Source organism: Neoarius graeffei, chromosome 5 (genome assembly GCF_027579695.1).
Source record: "Neoarius graeffei isolate fNeoGra1 chromosome 5, fNeoGra1.pri, whole genome shotgun sequence".
NCBI classification, from domain to species: domain Eukaryota; kingdom Metazoa; phylum Chordata; class Actinopteri; order Siluriformes; family Ariidae; genus Neoarius; species Neoarius graeffei.
Window position 1 is genome coordinate 83,342,539 of NC_083573.1, and position 20,678 is coordinate 83,363,216.

The following is a 20,678-nucleotide window of genomic DNA, read 5'->3' on the forward strand; positions in this document are numbered from 1 at the left end:
CTACTTGATGTTTTAAACTGGAACAGGCTGTTTTGATTGCTACTTGTTTTGGTTTGTTAAATCGATGAGATTTATCTTGATTTGAAAAAGCATGATCTAGGAATGTAAACCTCTGCCACCTAAGTCACTGACACAGACACAGCTGTTCAGAGATGTTTCTGCCGGATCGATCCATGAGGCAGGATCTCTTAGACAGCAGCGGTTTACATTCCTAGATCATACTTTGTCAATTCAACCTCCTTTGGTACAGATAGATCAAAACCTAACATCTCCTAGTGTCATGCAAGTACATTTTGTAGGTTCAGAAATGATATTTTCTAAAAACAAAAAAAAGAAAAGAAAGAAAGAAAGAAAGAAATCTTCAAGAAGACATATTTTAAGACCTGAATGTTAAAACTTTTGAACATTGGAAGCTTTATTATTATTATTATTATTATTTCAGGCTTACTGTTTAAGACTTTTTTAACTGATGGACAATCAACTTGCTTCTTAATATAAATAACATTTCATCAGAATAAAAAATATATATACATTAATATTATAGCCATGGGCGGCACAGTGGTGTAGTGGTTAGCGCTGTCGCCTCACAGCAAGAAGGTCCGGGTTCGAGCCCCGTGGCCGGCGAGGGCCTTTCTGTGCGGAGTTTGCATGTTCTCCCCGTGTCTGCATGGGTTTCCTCCGGGTGCTCTGGTTTCCCCCACAGTCCAAAGACATGCAGGTTAGGTTAACTGGTGACTCTAAATTGACCGTAGGTGTGAATGTGAGTGTGAATGGTTGTCTGTGTCTATGTGTCAGCCCTGTGATGACCTGGCGACTTGTCCAGGGTGTACCCCGCCTTTCGCCCGTAGTCAGCTGGGATAGGCTCCAGCTTGCCTGCGACCCTGTAGAACAGGATAAAGCGGCTAGAGATAATGAGATGAGATTATAGCCACAAGCTGTCTTTTGTCACTAGTATGAAATACACCAAGTATGTGGACACATGACCATCACGCCGATATGTGGTTCTTCCTCAAACTGTTGCCACAAAGTTTGAAGCACACAACTATATAGAATGTTATTACGGTATATGCTGTAGCATTACAATTTCCCTTCACTGGAACATTGGGATTCACTGGAGTCCCAAACCTGTTCCAGCATGACAGTGCCCCTGTGCACAAAGCAAGCTCCATGAAAACATGGTTTGTGAAGTTTGGAGTGGAAGCACTTGAGTGTCCTGCACAGAGCCCTGACCTCAACCTTACTGAACACCTTTGCGATGAACTGGAACACAGACTGCACCCCAGACCTCCTCATCTAACATCAGTGTTTGTGCAGCTATTCTCCATAGACACACTCTGAAATCTAATAGAAAGCCTTCCCAGAAAAGGAGAGGATATTATAACATCAGATGGGAACTAAATCTAGAATAGGGTATTAAAAAACACTTTTGTGTGTGATGGTCATTTGTCCACAAACTTTTGGCCATATAGTGTCTGTCTATCTGGCATATCACTGCAATGACGTGGCCGCTCTGACGGCATCAGCCATCAAAGAATTACAGTAGTGGGTTCCCGTTGCCTTCCACTGGATTATTATAGAGGTTTTCTTCTCTCAGTCATTCACACACACCTATGGGCAATTTAGAGTAGCTACTTAACCAGTGCTAACCATATATCTTTGGGTTGTGGGAGAAACCGGAGCAAACCCACACAGACATGGGGAGAACATACAAACTCCATGCAGAAAGGCCCCCGTCGGCCACTGGGCTCGAACCCAGAACCTGAGGCGACAGTGTTAACCAACTGCACCACCGGCCATATAGTGTACTTTGTGGTAACTTTTTTATAAAAACATGACCCAGAGGAATCATTTAATTTAAGCCACGAGGAGGAAACCCACATAGACACACTGAGAACATGTGAGACTCTACACATTAAGCCAAGCTCAGTGTCGATCCAAGGATCCTGGAGTTCTGAGGTTGCGAGTCTTCCCACTGCACCACTGTGATGTTCCCACAACATATAGTAAGTTGTTGGTTCAAGTTACACAGTTCATAGCTCTGACTTTTGTATCTTGTGGCCACAACATCATTCAAAACCTCATTTTTGACACATTATTAGTGGATAGTAACGGAGTTGCCTGAACGGACCACGCCGTCATCCAAATAACAGCATTTTATATCTGTGTTTAAAGAAATATTGCAACCATTTGAAGCCTTCTCTCAGTCAACTACATCTTCAGTATACAGTATGTGTGAAAACCACAGATAATATATTCAGAATGTTCCCCTGGTGAGGAAAGAACTGAGAACCCAGTGACTTGACTGGATGACTTGAGACTCTTAGAATGTAAGTCTAAATGTTGAATACAGTCAAAAAAAAGTTTAAAATAAGTGACAATATAACAGGAATTCAAAACTACAACTTACAATAAGATTTTTACTATAAGCTGGGACTCTGTGGAAGTAATCAACAATGGGATGGTGTGTTTTATTTGATTATGAGCCCATCTGGCTGACAGGTGATGAGTTTATGCCATCATGTGTTGTCCGTCGTCCGTCATCCACATTTCACGAAAATCGCTTCTTCTCTCTCAATTCTTCACCGATTTTTATTCTTTTTTGCGTGAAGGTAGGGGTACCTAGGGTGCATATAACTTCTATCCAGATTTGCTTAATTACAATTATTAATGAAGTTATGGACTAATTAAGCCTTAATGAACAGTTCAACAGTTCAACAAAAATGATCCAATATTACATATCTGTAAATGGCAAAAGTATGTGAACCTCTAGGATTAACAGTTAATTTGAAGGTGAAATTAGAGTCAAGTGTTTTCAATCAGTGGGATGACAATCAGGTGTGAGTGGGCACCCTGTTTTATTTAAAGAACAGGGATCTATCACAGTCTGATCTTCACAACACATGTTTGTGGAAGTGTATCATGGCATGAACAAAGGAGATTTCTGAGGACCTCAGAAAAAGCGTTGTTGATGCTCATCAGGCTGGAAAAGGTTACAAAACCATCTCTAAAGAGTTTGGACTCCACCAATCCACAGTCAGACGGATTGTGTACAAATGGAGGAAATTCAAGACATTGTTATCCTCCCCAGGAGTGGTTGACCAACAAAGATCACTCCAAGAGCAAGGCGTGTAATAGTCGGCGAGGCCACAAAGGACCCCAGAGTAACTTCTAAGCAACTGAAGGCCTCTCTCACATTGGCAAATGTTCATGAGTCCACCATCAGGGGAACACTGAACAACAATAGTGTACATGACAGGGTTGCAAGGAGAAAGCCACTGCTCTCCAAAAAGAACATTGCTGCTCGTCTGCAGTTTGTTAAAGATCACGTGGAAAAGCCAGAAGGCTATTGGAAAAATGTTTTGTGGACAGATGAGAGCAAAATGGAACTTTTTGGTTTAAATGAGAAACATTATGTTTGGAGAAAGGAAAACACTGCATTCCAGCATAAGAACCTTATCCCATCTGTGAAACATGGTGGTGGTAGTATCATGGATTGGGCCTATTTTGGTGCATCTGGACCAGGACAGCTTGCCATCATTGATGGAACAATTAATTCTGAATTATACTCGCGAATTCTAAAAGAAAATATCAGGATATCTGTCCATGAACTGAATCTCAAGAGAAGGTGGGTCATGCAGCAAGACAACGACCCTAAGCACACAAGTCTCATCTCATTATTTCTAGCCGCTTTATCCTGTTCTACAGGGTCGCGGGCAAGCTGGAGCCTATCCCAGCTGACTACGGGTGAAAGGCGGGGTACACCCTGGACAAGTCACCAGGTCATCACAGGGCTGACACATAGACACAGACAACCATTCACACTCACACCTACAGTCAATTTAGAGTCACCAGTTAACCTAACCTGCATGTCTTTGGACTGTGGGGGAAACCGGAGCACCCGGAGGAAATCCATGCGGACACGGGGAGAACATGCAAGCTCCGCACAGAAAGGCCCTCGTCGGCCACGGGGCTCGAACCCGGACCTTCTTGCTGTGAGGCGACAGCGCTAACCACTACACCACCGTGCCACCCCAGCACACAAGTCGTTCTACCAAAGAATGGTTAAAGAAGAATAAAGTTAATGTTTTGGAATGGCCAAGTCAAAGTCCTGACCTTAATCCAATCAAAATGTTGTGGAAGGACCTGAAGCGAGCAGTTCATGTGAGGAAACCCACCAACATCCCAGAGTTGAAGCTGTTCTGTACGGAGAAACGGGCTAAAATTCCTCCAAGCCGGTGCGCAGGACTGATCAACAGTTACCAGAAATGTTTAGTTGCAGTTATTGCTGCACAAGGGGGTCACACCAGATACTGAAAGCAAAGGTTCACATACTTTTGCCACTCACAAATATGTAATATTGGATCATTTTCCTCAATAAATAAATGACCAAGTATAATATTTTTGTCTCATTTGTTTAACTGGGTTCTCTTTATCTACTTTTAGGACTTGTGTGAAAATCTGTTGATGTTTTAGATCATATTTATGCAGAAATATAGAAAATTCTAAAGGGTTCACAAACTTTCAAGCACCACTGTAGCTTGCAACATTTATTGCGCAAGGTGGCCCACTTTAAATCGTTCCTTCTGGACTAGACGGGGCCGGAGTGAGCTACGCCGTCATTGACGGGCTCATTACATTTGTTATCAGTTTATAGCTACATTTAATGCTATAAATAAACAGTTGTTTTGTCACCAGCCTCTTTTGTTCCTCTTGCTGTTGAATTTAATAGAACAAAAACAGTTTAAGTTAAAACCTTAAGTTACAAAGTGCTAACACTGAAGACTCCTTCCATAAATGTTAAATATTTCCTTACAGAAAGCTGCATTATATCCATACTGATAAGTTTTTCTTTGTAAGCAGCAGCATATTTTTAATCAGTTTATTATTGGTTTTGGTGGTGTAGTGGTTAGCGCTGTCGCCTCACAGCAAGAAGGTTCTGGGTTCGAGCCCAGTGGCCGACAGGGGCCTTTCTGTGCGGAGTTTGCATGTTCTCCCCATGTCTGCGTGGGTTTCCTCCGGGTGCTCCGGTTTCCCCCACAGTCCAAAGACATGCAGGTTAGGCTAATCGGTGGCTCCAAATTGTCCATAGGTGTGAATGGTTGAGAGGAGAAAACCAATATAATAATCCAGTACAAGGCAACGGGAAACCACTACTGTGACGTTCCCTAGACACTTTGATGGCTGAAGCCGTCGGAGCGGCCATGTCACTGTAGTGATATGGATGGATGGATGATTGGTTTTAGATTATGTGGTGCATCTACCATACAAGTCCCTATTAATCAGTTGTTAGTACAAGCCCTAGATTCATATCATACAACCCCGATTCCAAAAAAGTTGGGACGAAGTACAAATTGTAAATAAAAACGGAATGCAATGATGTGGAAGTTTCAAAATTCCATATTTTATTCAGAATCGAACATAGATGACATATCAAATGTTTAAACTGAGAAACTGTATCATTTAAAGAGAAAAATTAGGTGATTTTAAATTTCATGACAACAACACAGGCAGCACGGTGGTGTAGTGGTTAGCGCTGTCGCCTCACAGCAAGAAGGTCCGGGTTCGAGCCCCATGACCGGCGAGGGCCTTTCTGTGTGGAGTTTGCATGTTGTCCGCGTGGGTTTCCTCCGGGTGCTCCGGTTTCCCCCATAGTCCGAAGACATGCAGGTTAGGTTAACTGCTGACTCTAATGCCATGTACACACGTAGCCGGGTATTTTTAAAACCGAACATCCCCCCCCCGTTTATAAAAATGTTTTATCCACACCACCTCGTCTTCGAAAAAAATCCCTTCCACACATAACCGAACATCTGCGTTTTCAATCACATTCATAAGCATTCCAAACCTGTAGATAGCATTATTTCCCCAAATCCTACCCCCTAATCACATCAGCAGTAGTTGGGCTTCTAAAATTAAACATGTAAATAGCACCTGCACAATAATTAACGCTTTCAAGGCACTACTCCGATCCATTACTCTTTAGCTAGCCGCACACTACGCCGATTTTCAGCGTACCGAGCCAACTGAAGTCGCGAGTCAGGCATAAAGACTAGTTTTCGATGGTACCGACTCATCTCACAGCCGATTCGAAAAACTAATCGGGAGCCAGACTGATCGGCGAGAGTCGCTAGCAATAGCCAATCATATCTTTCGCATATAACACGTGACATCGTTAAACACAATTTCTAGCGTGAGAAATACCTGTTGGTAGCACCTAATGCAGGTATATACTGTAATTCCATAGACTGAAGCCCAGCCCACATAGGCAAAGTGGGCTGGAAAGCCACTCTAAGACCCCATCCACACGTAGCCGGGTATCTGCTAAATCGAAGATATTTTTCTACGTTTTGGCCTGTCATCCACATGAAAACACATCAAAAACGAATATTTAAAAAAACTCCGGGCAAAGTGAAGATTTTTGAAAACTCCGTGTATGCCTTTTCGTGTAGACAGAGATAACCGGAGTTTTGCGTTTTAGAATGTCACAATCTGCGGCAAAAAAATGACAACAAATCTGCCCTGACGTCAAACGTGCGACCTTTGTTTACTGCAGAAGCCAGATTAAGCATGGACTTAAGCTAGCCGCACACTACGGCGATCCACGCGGTACCGAACAGACCCATTTCAGAGCCGGCTCCCGACAGGGCACGCACATATCCCCCGACTGTTGACGAGTGCAGTCGCGATTGAAGCGACACATGACAACTTAATAGCTTTGTGATTGGCTATTGGATATAGTTACTGTTAAATCCAACACTTGAAGATGCTACAGGCTGAATTACAAATGACACAACATGGAATATGTAGCGCACTATCTAGGCTGCATGAGCTATTATTTCCAACCTTAAATAGTGCACTTATATAGGGGAGTTAAAGCGATTTGGAATTCAGCCACACTTGAGCAGAGTGGCTTTCCAGCCCACTGTCTCATCTCATCTCATTATCTCTAGCCGCTTTATCCTTCTACAGGGTCGCAGGCAAGCTGGAGCCTATCCCAGCTGACTACGGGCGAAAGGCGGGGTACACCCTGGACAAGTCGCCAGGTCATCACAGGGCTGACACATAGACACAGACAACCATTCACACTCACATTCACACCTACGGTCAATTTAGAGTCACCAGTTAGCCTAACCTGCATGTCTTTGGACTGTGGGGGAAACCGGAGCAAACCCACGCGGACACGGGGAGAACATGCAAACTCCACACAGAAAGGCCCTCACCGGCCCCGGGGCTCGAACCCAGGACCTTCTTGCTGTGAGGCGACAGCGCTAACCACTACACCACCATGCCGCCCCCAGCCCACTGTGTCTATGGATAAGGCTTCAGTCTATGGAATTACAGTATATACCTGCATTAGGTGCTACCAACACGTATTTCTCGCGCTAGAAATTGTGTTTAATGATGTCACGTGTTATATGCGAAAGCTATGATTGGCTATTGCTAGCGACTCTCGCCGATCAGTCTGGCTCCCGATTAGTTTTTCGAATCGGCTGTGAGATGAGTCGGTACCATCGAAAACTAGTCTTTACGCCTGACTCGCGACTTCAGTTGGCTCGGTACGCTGAAAATCGGCGTAGTGTGCGGCTAGCTAAAGAGTAATGGATCGGAGTAGTGCCTTGAAAGCGTTAATTATTGTGCAGGTGCTATTTACATGTTTAATTTTAGAAGCCCAACTACTGCTGATGTGATTAGGGGGTAGGATTTGGGGAAATAATGCCATCTACAGGTTTGGAATGCTTATGAATGTGATTGAAAACGCAGATGTTCGGTTATGTGTGGAAGAGATTTTTTTCGAAGACGAGGTGGTGTGGATAAAACATTTTTATAAACGGAGGGGGGGGAATGTTCGGTTTTAAAAATACCCGGCTACGTGTGTACATGGCATAAATTGACCGTAGGTGTGAATGTGAGTGTGAATGGTTGTCTGTGTCTATGTGTCAGCCCTGTGATGACCTGGCGACTTGTCCAGGGTGTACCCCGCCTTTCGCCCGTAGTCAGCTGGGATAGGCTCCAGCTTGCCTGCGACCCTGTAGAACAGGATAAAGCGGCTACAGATAATGAGATGAGACAACAACACATCTCAAAAAAGTTGGGACAAGGCCATGTTTACCACTGTGAGACATCCCCTTTTCTCTTTACAACAATCTGTAAACGTCTGGGGACTGAGGAGACAAGTTGCTCAAGTTTAGGGATAGGAATGTTAACCCATTCTTGTCTAATGTAGGATTCTAGTTGCTCAACTGTCTTAGGTCTTTTTTGTCGCATCTTCCGTTTTATGATGCGCCAAATGTTTTCTATGGGTGAAAGATCTGGACTGCAGGCTGGCCAGTTCAGTACCCGGACCCTTCTTCTACGCAGCCATAATGCTGTAATTGATGCAGTATGTGGTTTGGCATTGTCATGTTGGAAAATGCAAGGTCTTCCTTGAAAGAGACGTTGTCTGGATTAGATTAGATTAGATTAGATTCACTTTATTCATCCCACATCGGGGAAATTCACGTGTTACAGCAGCAAGAAAATGTCAAACAGATAACAAATAAAACTGAAATAAAAATTAGACAAACAAAGGATTAAATACAGGGGGCTATTTGCATTATCTACCGTGAAAAAGTATAGAAAAATTGCCTTATTGAGAGGCTTGGAAAAATTGCACATTACAGGTAGATTCTGTATATATACACACATATATACATAAATTATATATATATATATATATATATATATATATATATATATATATATATATAAATATGTATAAAAATAGTTTAGGGCCTATATTATTGCACATAATAATTGCATCGATGAGAGATGGCAGAGGTAGTAGTGGTGAAGTAGTGCAAATTAAAATGACAAACAGGTTATTGGTGCTACGTTACAAGTTGTGGGTGTTATACAGTCTGACAGCAGTAGGTATGAATGACCTGTGGTACCTCTCCTTCTTACGGTACACCATGGGTGTAGCAGTCTACTCCTAAAAGAGCTGCTTAAAGCCCCCACAGCCTCATGTAGGGGGTGAGAGGGGTTATCCATGATTGAGGTCAGCTTGGCTAACATCCTCCTCTCACCCACCTCCTCAATGGAGTCCAGAGGACAGTCCAAGACTGAGCCAGCCCTTCTGACCAGTTTATTAAGTTTCTTCCTGTCCCTCTCTGAACTTCCACAGCCCCAGCAGACCACAGCGTAGAAAATCGCTGATGCTACCACAGAGTCATAAAAAGTCCTAAGCAGTGTCCTGCACACACCAAAAGCCCTCAGTCTTCTCAAGAGGTGGAGATGACTTTGGCCCTTCTTGTACAGGACATCTGTGTTGTTAGTCCAGTCCAGTTTGTTGTTGAGGTGAACACCCAGGTATTTGTACTCCTCCATGATCTCAATGTCCAAACCCTGGATGTTCCCTGGTGCAATTTGAGGAACCATCCTTCTGAAATTGATCACCACCTCCTTTGTCTTGCTGGTGTTGATGCACAGGTGGTTCAGTTCGCACCTGGCAACAAAGTTGGTGATGACCTCTCTGTACTCCAGATTGTCCCCCTCTGACACACGTCCAACAATGGCTGTATCATCTGAGAACTTCTGGAGGTGGCAGCTGTCCGTGTTGTAGCTGAAGTCAGATGTGTAAAGTGTAAAGAGGAAAGGAAAGAGTACTGTACCCTGTGGAACCCCTGTGCTGCAGACTACCACATCAGAGACACAGTCGCGGAGCCTCACATACTGCGGTCTGTTAATGAGATAGTCGATGATCCATGCAGCCAGGTGGCAGTCGACACCAGCTCCCTCCAGCTTCCCCCTAAGTAGCGATGGCTGGATTGTGTTGAAAGCACTGGAGAAGTCAAAGAACATGATTCTCACAGTGCTCCCAGTGCCCTCCAGGTGCAAAAGTGACCGGTGTAGCAGGTAAATGACAGCATCATCCACACCAATCCCCAGTCGATATGCAAACTGCAGGGGGTCCATCTCGCTGTTCACCAGGTGTTGGAGGTGGGAGAGAACAATCCTCTCCATGATCTTCATTAGGTGAGACGTTAAAGCTACTGGCCAAAAGTGGTTGAGCTCCCTGGGGTGCGCAGTCTTGGGAACTAGAACCACACATGATGTTTTCCACAGAAGTGGAACTTTCTCCAGACTGAGGCTCAGGTTGAAAATGTACAGAAGAATCCCACAGAGCTGATCTGCACAGTCTTTAAGCAGTCTGGAGTTGATACCATCAGGGCCAGCAGCTTTCCTTGTCTTGATCCTCCTCAGCTCCTTCAACACCTGATCAGCTGTTATGGAGAGGCAAGGGGTGTAGCCGAGGTGTGAGTCCTGTAGAGTGAGGTCAGGGGTGGAGTGTGTGGATTGGCCTGGCAGGGATCGGAGGGGGGTGATGTGGTGTGAGGAGGGAGCTGTTGGTGTCAGAGGTATTATGGGGGTGGTGGGGGTGGTGGTGGTGGAGTGATATCACAGACCGGTCAGGACTATGGTGAGTGGGGGAGGGTGGGGTGGCACAGTCAAATCTGTTGAAAAGGAGATTCAACTCATTTGCCCAGTCTTGGCCCCCAGATACAGGGCCCCTCCCACTGTCCTTTGTGTGGCCAGAGATGGTTTTCAGGCCTCTCCATACCTTTGGATGGGTGCATATGTTGCTCTAGAACCTGGATATACCTTTCAGCATTGATGGTGTCTTTCCAGATGTGTAAGCTGCCCATGCCACACGCACTAATGCAACCCCATACCATCAGAGATGCAGGCTTCTGAACTGAGCGCTGATAACAACTTGGGTCGTCCTTCTCCTCTTTAGTCCGAATGACACGGCGTCCCTGATTTCCATAAAGAACTTCAAATTTTGATTCGTCTGACCACAGAACAGTTTTCCACTTTGCCACAGTCCATTTTAAATGGGCCTTGGCCCAGAGAAGACGTCTGCGCTTCTGGATCATGTTTAGATACGGCTTCTTCTTTGAACTATAGAGTTTTAGCTGGCAACGGTGGATGGCACGGTGAATTGTGTTCACAGATAATGCTCCCTGGAAATATTCCTGAGCCCATTTTGTGATTTCCAATACAGAAGCATGCCTGTATGTGATTCGGTGCCGTCTAAGGGCCTGAAGATCACAGGCACCCAGTATGGTTTTCCGGCCTTGACCCTTACGCACAGAGATTCTTCCAGATTCTCTGAATCTTTTGATGATATTATGCACTGTAGATGATGATATGTTCAAACTCTTTGCAATTTTACACTGTCGAACTTCTTTCTGATATTGCTCCACTATTTGTCGGCGCAGAATTAGGGGGATTGGTGATCCTCTTCCCATCTTTACTTCTGAGAGCCACTGCCACTCCAAGATGTTCTTTTTATACCCAGTCATGTTAATGACCTATTGCCAATTGACCTAATGAGTTGTAATTTGGTCCTCCAGCTGTTCCTTTTTTGTACCTTTAACTTTTCCAGCCTCTTATTGCCCCTGTCCCAACTTTTTTGAGATGTGTTGCTGTCATGAAATTTCAAACAAGCCAATATTTGGCATGAAATTTCAAAATGTCTCACTTTCGACATTTGATATGTTGTCCATGTTCTATTGTGAATACAATATCAGTTTTTGAGATTTGTAAATTATTGCATTCTGTTTTTATTTACAATTTGTACTTTGTCCCAACTTTTTTGGAATCGGGGTTGTAGATTGTAATGTTTTACAACCAGCATATCAATTCTGGTTACTTACTCTTTCCCAAAAGTTTTGTCATATTCATGCACAATCAAGATTGGACTACTACGCTGGCATGTAACCAGAAATTCTTCCAAAATTAGTTCCATTTCTAAAAAGAGCAATTTTAGAGATTTTAGATATTATACATTTCATTTACAAATACATTCAACAAAAGAAATTGTGAAAGTGTTCAACAAGAAGATGCACTTCACTGCCCCAACAAATGCATGTGATGGAAACATTTAAGTGTGTGCACGCTTAAAGTTTTATCATACCAAGTATTCGGTAAACTCATATTTCTTCCCTTTCTTTGTAATGGAAACTGTGCTGAAATTTATATCTGTGGTAATTACACATACAAGTGAAAAACACTGAAGTATTCCTTTAAGAGCCTTGAATCTGACCAAAGGTAATTTATTAGGCTGACCTACTAAGTTTTTATAACTTCATGAATAAAAACATGCATTTGTTGCCGTTTTGTTATTTCATGATTTGAGGACATAAAACCATCCGATTTCTTCCAGAACTCAACATTTTGGTTCAACTAATACAATGCCTGATATTGAAAATGTTCTTCCCCCCCATAGTGGTTATTTTTTAATAAAGAAAAAAAACACTTTCTCATTCCTTCCAGTAAACACATGTATTAAGTATTAGGCATACACAGAAAAGTATAATCCATGTGTCAAGAATGCCTGATGAATGAAAACAATGTGTTCTGTTAAAACGCTTTCATATGCACTTGTCATGTGGATGTGGTTCGTGATGCTTGTGCTTTCTCTTTTTCTCAGGGTCGTGGAGTACAAATAGTGCTCCATGATCCAATTTTATTCTTCACATCAACATGAATGATGTAACAAGGACAGAGGGAGAGATGTTAGATTATCCGAGATCAGCATGCTCTCGCAGACAATTATCCACATGACCCAAGGTCAACAAAGGACACTATTGACTAAGGCTTTACTCTCTACTCTATTGTAAGTCTCTTAGACTTCCTGAATGAAATAAAATGGCTAACCTCCATCAACGGAAACATTATTGTACTGCAAACTGCAAAACAGGAACCCAAGCATAACAAGAATGAAACTTGTATGTCATTTTCATTGTTTTTTTTTTTTTGTGGCACACAAAAGGACAAGGTTGGATACTGCTTTAAGAAATGACTACTGGGATGAAGATAACTCTGTGCACTCAAATCTTAAATAATATATCTAACTATAAACATACTGTATCTAAAAAAAGTATCTACATTTGGAAAAATAAAACTGCATGAGAAAAAGTCTGTAACATTCTTAATTGTTGGCAACTTTCCCTTTTGCAAGGAACTTATAATACAGCCAAACCACAAAACTTCTGAACTTTAAAAATGGATTTGGACGCACACATCTAATCATTCATTACAGATCTGAACACAATCTGAGTAGCATGTCTAATGTCTGAAGAGACTTTTTCTGGAAGCAGATTTGGGAACACTCTAGGTACAACAACTACTTTTTACTTGTTTATTTGGCTCTGGTACCAATCAGTGGTGTGTTGGCTGTCTGGAACGGGGTCAAATGCCAAGCCCAAGAAACCTTAACAGCCAAATGCCTCTGCAGCATGCAACAGAGGAATGCTGTGTACTTCCTCTTGTTAAGGTCTTTCTTACACAGATTACCAGGAACTATAACAAATGAACAAAAATATCACCAAGAAAACCGTAAGCCTCAGGCTCGGTTATGTGTCTTAACACAACCGGATATGTAGTAGGAGTATTATATTTTGCCATGAAGACAAGGCCAATAATACACCAAATACTAGTTACCTCCAACAAAGTTGGTGGAGGAGGTCATGTTTTCACTTCCATTTGTTTACCTGTTCCTGACGTAACTCAAAAAGTAGTGAACTGATTTTGATGAAATTTGGAACAATTGATTAGATTTTGATACAAACCCAGATCTGCATGTGGATCCAGGATTTTTTTGTCTGTTCCCAATACAACTCAAAAAGTAGTGAATGGATTTTGATGAAATTTGGTGTACAGCTTTAGTATTTATCCTAGGCTCAAGTGATCCGATTTTGATGTTCATAATATGTGGCTTGGTGGAGCTATGCACTCTACCGTGCGCCCTTCTAGTTGATTACGTGATGACGTTTCAATGCATAATCAAGATACCTTTAGGCAGAAGAGATGCTATGAATTGCAAATGAAATGTGTTTAGATTTAAAAAAAAAAAAAAAAAAAAAAACACCTCAATGAGGCTGTAGCTCATACCAGCCACTGTTGTGTGCGAGTTTGAAATCCGATCAACCTTGGGGGAGGAGAAGCAATTTTTGTGAAATTGCATATGACCACTGTGTCGTTGCAGCCATGGCAGGTGGCGCCACCTGGTGAACAATTCTTGTTGGAATATTATGTCTTTAGAGTCTTCTTAGTGCAGCAGATAGCGGAATATTTCAGGAGAATATTTCAAATGGTGATACAAGCACCAAAATTGGCTCAAATATTCCATGGGCATTACTCTTTTGAAAAATCCCACAGGCCACTCAAAATTCAAGCTGGCCGCCATTTCCGGTATGATAAAATTACATTTTGCAATAGAATTGCACAGACTTGTTCGATTTGAATGATTCTGACATCAAATCATACATTTCTGACTATACAGAAACACTCAGAAGTTTCCTTCTACTAGATTTCATATATTGTCAGAATAATCTACTAACTGACAGCTCTAACATGCATGCATGAATCTGCTCTATTTTTGGGGTGTAGGGGTATAGTAGTAGAGGTAATACTTTTGCTTCAGAAGTCAGCCACATCCCCTAGATGGACTCCTAGCACTAGTCCTCACTACTTACCCAACTCTCACCTATGGCTCCAAGAAATTGTTTGTGCACAGCAACGGCCACACCCCGGCACCCCGTGTTGGCTCACGGGCAAAACTAGGTGAGGGTAGCACACGGAGAGTCTCTGTGTGTGATGGATTATATTAGACTCCAAAACCTTATGGGCATGAAGTCAGGTCATCCATGACTAGTAGATGTGGACTTCACAAGAAAGATGAGAACTGGAAAATAGATGCAGAGAACCAAAACAACAGAGTGGATGTCAAGGCACAACCAGGGCACACTGGTGACATCACTGCTATGAAACTCAGTATGAGGTTCAGTGTCGGCTAACTAATAATTGCTCACCACAGTAGTTGTAGTTTAGTGTCCCAAATGCTATCTAATAAGTTCCACATAATATAGCTAGTATATTAATTAGATGTAGTTAGATAGCCACACCTGAAAAGGACAGGACGTGCCAGTGCGGGAGAGCCGAGCCAAGGGTAACAGGGCTTCAATTGCCTGGACGGTGTACAGATCGCACAGGACATTTGTATGTCCGAACCTTATCATACTGTGTTAAAGGTGGTAAAAGGATAATCCCTCGGCCTTTCAACATTGACACTCCGACAAAATGGCAAGTTTAGATCCAGTGCAATCAAAATGGAAAACAGAGTGGAGCAAATATTGCCTTTGCCAAGAAGAGAAGAATGAAGCTCTCAAATTTGTCACCAACACATTATCCACGTGAACAAGATGGCCCAGTGAATGGAATTCTATGATAAAATATACCATTTTGTACCAAAAGGGCGGCCATCTTGAAAAAATGGCAGGCATTTTGGAATTTTGATTGGCCCGTGGGATTTTTTTTTTTTTTTTAATATATGGCCCCTGAAGGATATCCGTACAAATTTTGGTGCTTGTATCACCATTTGAAATATTTTCTCACTTATCTGCTCCACTATCTGGGTGAGTTTCAGTGAAAACAGCCTAGCAGTTTACAAACGGTAGTGTTTAATGTGGTTAGTCACTCAAAATTTTCAAACACCCATAAAACCGTAAATATGACAGGTGGCGCCACTATCATGACAACTTTTATGCACCCCAACCTGGGGAACATCGTATGCGAGTTATATAGAAATCCGATCAGTCCTGTTGGAGGAGTAACGATTTTTGTAAATCGTGGATGGATGACGAACGACTGCATTAGTTCATCCGGCTGGATGACCTAAAATTACCTCTTGTTCTCTGAGAAAGTCCAGATTATGAGCAATCATCAATTTAAAATATCTGTATTAATGACTTTCTTAAAACAAATACACTTACAACATATCTCTCAGACATGATGATCCATTTCCACGATTACTAAATCAGCTAAGCTGGGAAGCTGCCGGCCACCCAGCGTGAATAAAACACTCCGAGAGACACAGAGAACGGTTAGCAATTGCATCTGTATTAGCGCCATCAGCTGCTGGAGCAGCAACTACAGAATTGTCAGAGTGGCCAGGGTTAGAGGGAAGATCGTCCTCCTCCATGGGCTTAGGGGAGAGCACGGCAGAAGGGAGGACGGCTGGAGTGATTTCTGCAGCACAATGTGCAGGTGTAGAGGATGAACTCTCGGCGTTCCTAGCAGAATCGGGTTTAAGTGGGAGTGCTGGAGGCCTCAAGCTGGATATCCTTTTCCGTATAGCTCTCAAAGTGATGGGGATTGACATGCACCTGGAAAGAAAACAAGGAATGGACAAGCACACCTATAATGAAACGCACACATATAATAGTCATGTTCATTAGGGCTGCACAATGTATTGATCATAATATTCCGGTTTTCAATACTGATATTGTAGATAATCTTCTTCAAATGAACACTCTTCCAAACCAGCTTCAGAGATGTTGTGAGTGCTGTGGGTGATGGAGTCATTGGAATGAAATACCCAAAACATTGACAGTTAACCAACATAATACATCTTCGTAAGGTTATAGACAGAGGTGGACAGTAACGAAGTACATTTACTTGAGTACTGTACTTAAGTACACTTTGAGTATCTGTACTTTATTATTTTTTTGGAAACTTATGACTAACTTCACTACATTTGAAAGACAAATATCGTACTTTTCACTCCACTACATTTCTGTTGAGGTCCTCATTACTATGAATCAGCTTTGAAAGTGGATGATTTTTCCTTTTCTTTTCTAAAACGTGATTGTTTTTTTCACAGGTGACACTGAGACAGCCGATCAGTAATCACTAGGATCACGTCACGTCCATAGACTGGATAAAATCAAGATCAGTGATTTCTCAGCAGTATTATTTGAACACGATCAGTTGATGGTAGAATGGAAGGAAGCGGTTCTTCTGGCGAATGCACACACCCATGTTTCAGTTTTCTGAAAGGATTAAAGATTTGTTTCGTTTTAAATGTTTGCTTTGTTTGCTGAAAACGAACCACATCACGGCCTCCAAAAACTCGCCATCCAACCTGCAGAAGCATATTGAGGGATATAAACGTTTTATTCCAAGAGAAAGCTTGCAACGAAGTTGTCGTGCTTTTAGAGCTAGTGATAATGTTGCAATAGCTATGCAGTCTGGTTAGTTAAATGACTTTCTATGGATTTGCCCGCCAAGTTGCTGTAGCCTTGTGCACGGCTAACGTTAACACATAGCCAGTTAACTTGGACACAGTTAGCATGTAAAAATGGAGTTACGCTAACATGAATAACGTTAACTTATCTGAAGTCCTTTCAGAAATATATGTTTTTAGCAGGGCGGCACAGTGGCGTAGTGGTTAGCCCTGTCGCCTCACAGCAAGAAGGTCCGGGTTTGAGCCCCGTGGCCGGCGAGGGCCTTTCTGTGCGGAAAGATAAAATTCCTCTTCAGCTTTCTAGCAGACACCTGAAGGTTTGGGGCCAAAATTGACTGGTATTTAGAACTGTTCATAATTCCCTCTACATTGACTAAAGCCCCTGTTCCAGCTGAAGAAAAACAGCCCCAAAACATGATGCTGCCACCACCATGCTTCACCTGGGTATGGTGTTCTTTTGGTGATGCGCAGTGTTGTTTTTATGCCAAACATACCTTTTGGAATTGTGGCCAAAAAGTTCAACCTTGGTTTCATCAGACCATAACACATTTTCCCACATGCTTTTGAGAGAGTTGATGTCTTTTTTTTTTTTTTCAAACTTTAGCCAGGCCTGGATGTTTTTCTTTGTAAGAAAAGGCTTCCATCTTGCGACCCTACCTCATAGTCCAGCCATATGGTGAATACGGGAGGTTGTTGTCACATGTAGTACACAACCAGAACTTGCCAGAAATTCCTGCAGCTCCTTCAGTGTTGCTGTCGGCCTCTCGGCAGCCTCCCTGACCAGTTTTCGTCTTGTCTTTTCATCAATTTTGGAGGGACGTCCAGTTCTTGGTAATGTCACTGTTGTCTCATATTTTCTCCACTTCTTGATGACTGTCTTCACTGTGCTCCATGGTATATCTAATGCCGTGGAAATGTTTTTGGACCCTTCTCCTGACTCATACCTTTCAACAATGAGATCTCTTTGATGCTTTGTAAGCTCTCTGTGAACCCTGGCTTTTGCTGGAGGAGCAACTGAGTAAATGTCAGAACTTTATTTGGGGTTAATCAGAGTCATTGTAATTGATGGCAGGTGTGAACCCAAAAAGACTGAATGCTGTAATTAAATCAAAAGGTGCTGCAACAAAGTATTAGCTTAAGGGTGTGCACACTTATGCAACCAGCTTATTGTACATTTTTTATTTTCCCCCCCAAACAGATTTGTTTTTCAATTGAATTGTACCGGTTACAGTTCACATTAAAGGTGGGAAAAGTTTTGAAATTATTTATCGTGGTCTTTTTTTTAACATCAGAAAACCCTATCATTTTAACGGGGTGTGTATACTTTTTATATCCACTGCAGATCACCCAGTCTATCTTCATGCGTACAATAAATACATCTCTTATTAGAACCTGGTTCTCGCTCTCCTGATGTTTCTTACTTCTGGTGAAACTGCAGTATTTTGATGGCCATCCAGAAAGATTTACAACATATACAATCAGGGGTTAAATTGGGCCGGGGCTGTCCGGGGCTGAGCCCCGGCACATAAGCTCGGAGCGGATGGCATATGATCACGCACACATCAAAAGCAACAAACCCTTTTCACGATTTTCAGTTCTGAATAATTAAATATCTTTTTATTAATCAATAAACCCATGACTTTTATGAGATAGATCATAGTTTTCCTGATAACAAGACGACCTGTCAAAGCTATTTAGAACAGAACTTGCGATCAGAGATTCTGGTTTCTGGAACACTGCGTGGGTTGCCAATTCCGCTTTTTATAAGCGACTTTGGGGTTTCTTTTTTTTGTGAGCTCACTTTAAAAAAAAAATCAGAAGTCGTGGTTTGCGGGTTTTTGGGCTTGTGTTTCAGCGTTGTGACTTGTTTATAATTTTCTCCGTACACCGTCTCCCCTTTTACCTGCATACGATCCAATCATTATCATATTTTTTATTATTAAAAACAAAATATCAAATAATACTGAAGAGGGGAAAAAATAATACTGATCTAAATATGTTGTGTTTTTATTTTTAGACAGTACGTGTTTTGCTAAACACATACTGTCTAAAAATAAAAACACAACATATTTAGATCAGTATTATTTTTTTCCCCTCTTCAGTATTATTTGATATTTTGTTTTTAATAATAAAAAATATGATAATGATTATGTTCACTGTATTGTTAATATTATTAGTGTTTTATTATTTATTGTTAATATTTAATTTAATGTTAATTTATTATTATTTATTGTTAATATTATTAGTGTATTATTAGTGTAATTATTATTGTTATTATTATGTATTCAATTATTTATTTGGCATGTGGTGCTTTTTGTATTGTCTAGAACATACATAAGATGAGCATATTATAGCAGCAAAATAGAAGCACAATCATTTGAATGCAGCAAAACTTTTGCTGCATTCAAATGATTGTGCTTCTATTTTGCTGCTATAATATGCTCATCTTATGTATGTTCTAGACAATACAAAAAGCACCACATGCCAAATAAATAATTGAATACATAATAATAACAATAATAATAAATGCTTCCAATGTTATAGTGTTGTTTGTATTTGGTTGCATTCACTGCATGAATATATTTGATTGACAATTTGACTGACAGTGTTTTGGCATATTTAACGTCTCATCTCATTATCTCTAGCCGCTTTATCCTTCTACAGGGTCGCAGGCAAGCTGGAGCCTATCCCAGCTGACTATGGGCGAAAGGCGGGGTACACCCTGGACAAGTCGCCAGGTCATCACAGGGCTGACACATAGACACAGACAACCATTCACACTCACATTCACACCTACGCTCAATTTAGAGTCATCAGTTAACCTAACCTGCATGTCTTTGGACTGTGGGGGAAACCGGAGCACCCGGAGGAAACCCACGCGGACACGGGGAGAACATGCAAACTCCACACAGAAAGGCCCTCGCCGGCCCCGGGGCTCGAACCCAGGACCTTCTTGCTGTGAGGCGACAGCGCTAACCACTACACCACCGTGCCGCCCCGCATATTTAACATTTATCCTCTAAAATAAATCAACTGTTTTGGTTTAAGATTGTGCAAGCCTTCAAATTTTCTCACTGAACATTTCTCCTTCACATTTTTCACCTGTAGGCATGTGACAAGATTTAACATGATATTGCTCAACCTACCTCTGTAAAGTCAGCTAACAACTTATTAAAATGCACCAGAATTCAGCAAATAACATGTATGATAATAAAAAACTTCTGGGGGAGGACCCCCAGACCCCCCACTAATCATTTCCTTCAAACCAATGTACAACAACCTGTACAATCTGTTACATTGGCCAACCAATCTACATTCAAACTGCCATAATGTGTAGGGGGCACTACAAGACACACATAGGCCTACAACACACAGATAAGGTGTATACCTCTGTGCAATATGATATGGTTATCAAATTAGAGGGTTATTTTCCAAAAAGTATATTGGGGCAGGGCGGCGGGGGCAGGGGCGGGTACGAGGCAGAGCCCCCCCACATAACCAATCCCAATTTAACCCCTGTATACAATGACCTGTTTTACTGATTCCAGTGCAACCAGTAGATCCATTTCTGATCATCTTCACTCCTTATAACATGTATCTCCTTTAT

The 20,678-nt window shown here is 41.9% G+C and overlaps 1 protein-coding gene across 1 annotated transcript in view; it reads right to left on the reverse strand.

Annotated features, from left to right (window-relative positions):
• Positions 1-15,862: 15,862 nt before the first annotated feature.
• Positions 15,863-20,678, reverse strand: part of zgc:111976 (mediator of RNA polymerase II transcription subunit 1-like) — a 31,305-nt gene continuing 26,489 nt past the window's right edge. The window contains exon 17 of the mRNA XM_060920854.1: positions 15,863-16,211. Coding sequence (XP_060776837.1) covers positions 15,863-16,211 — 349 coding nt within the window. The remainder of the gene's footprint in view (positions 16,212-20,678) is intronic.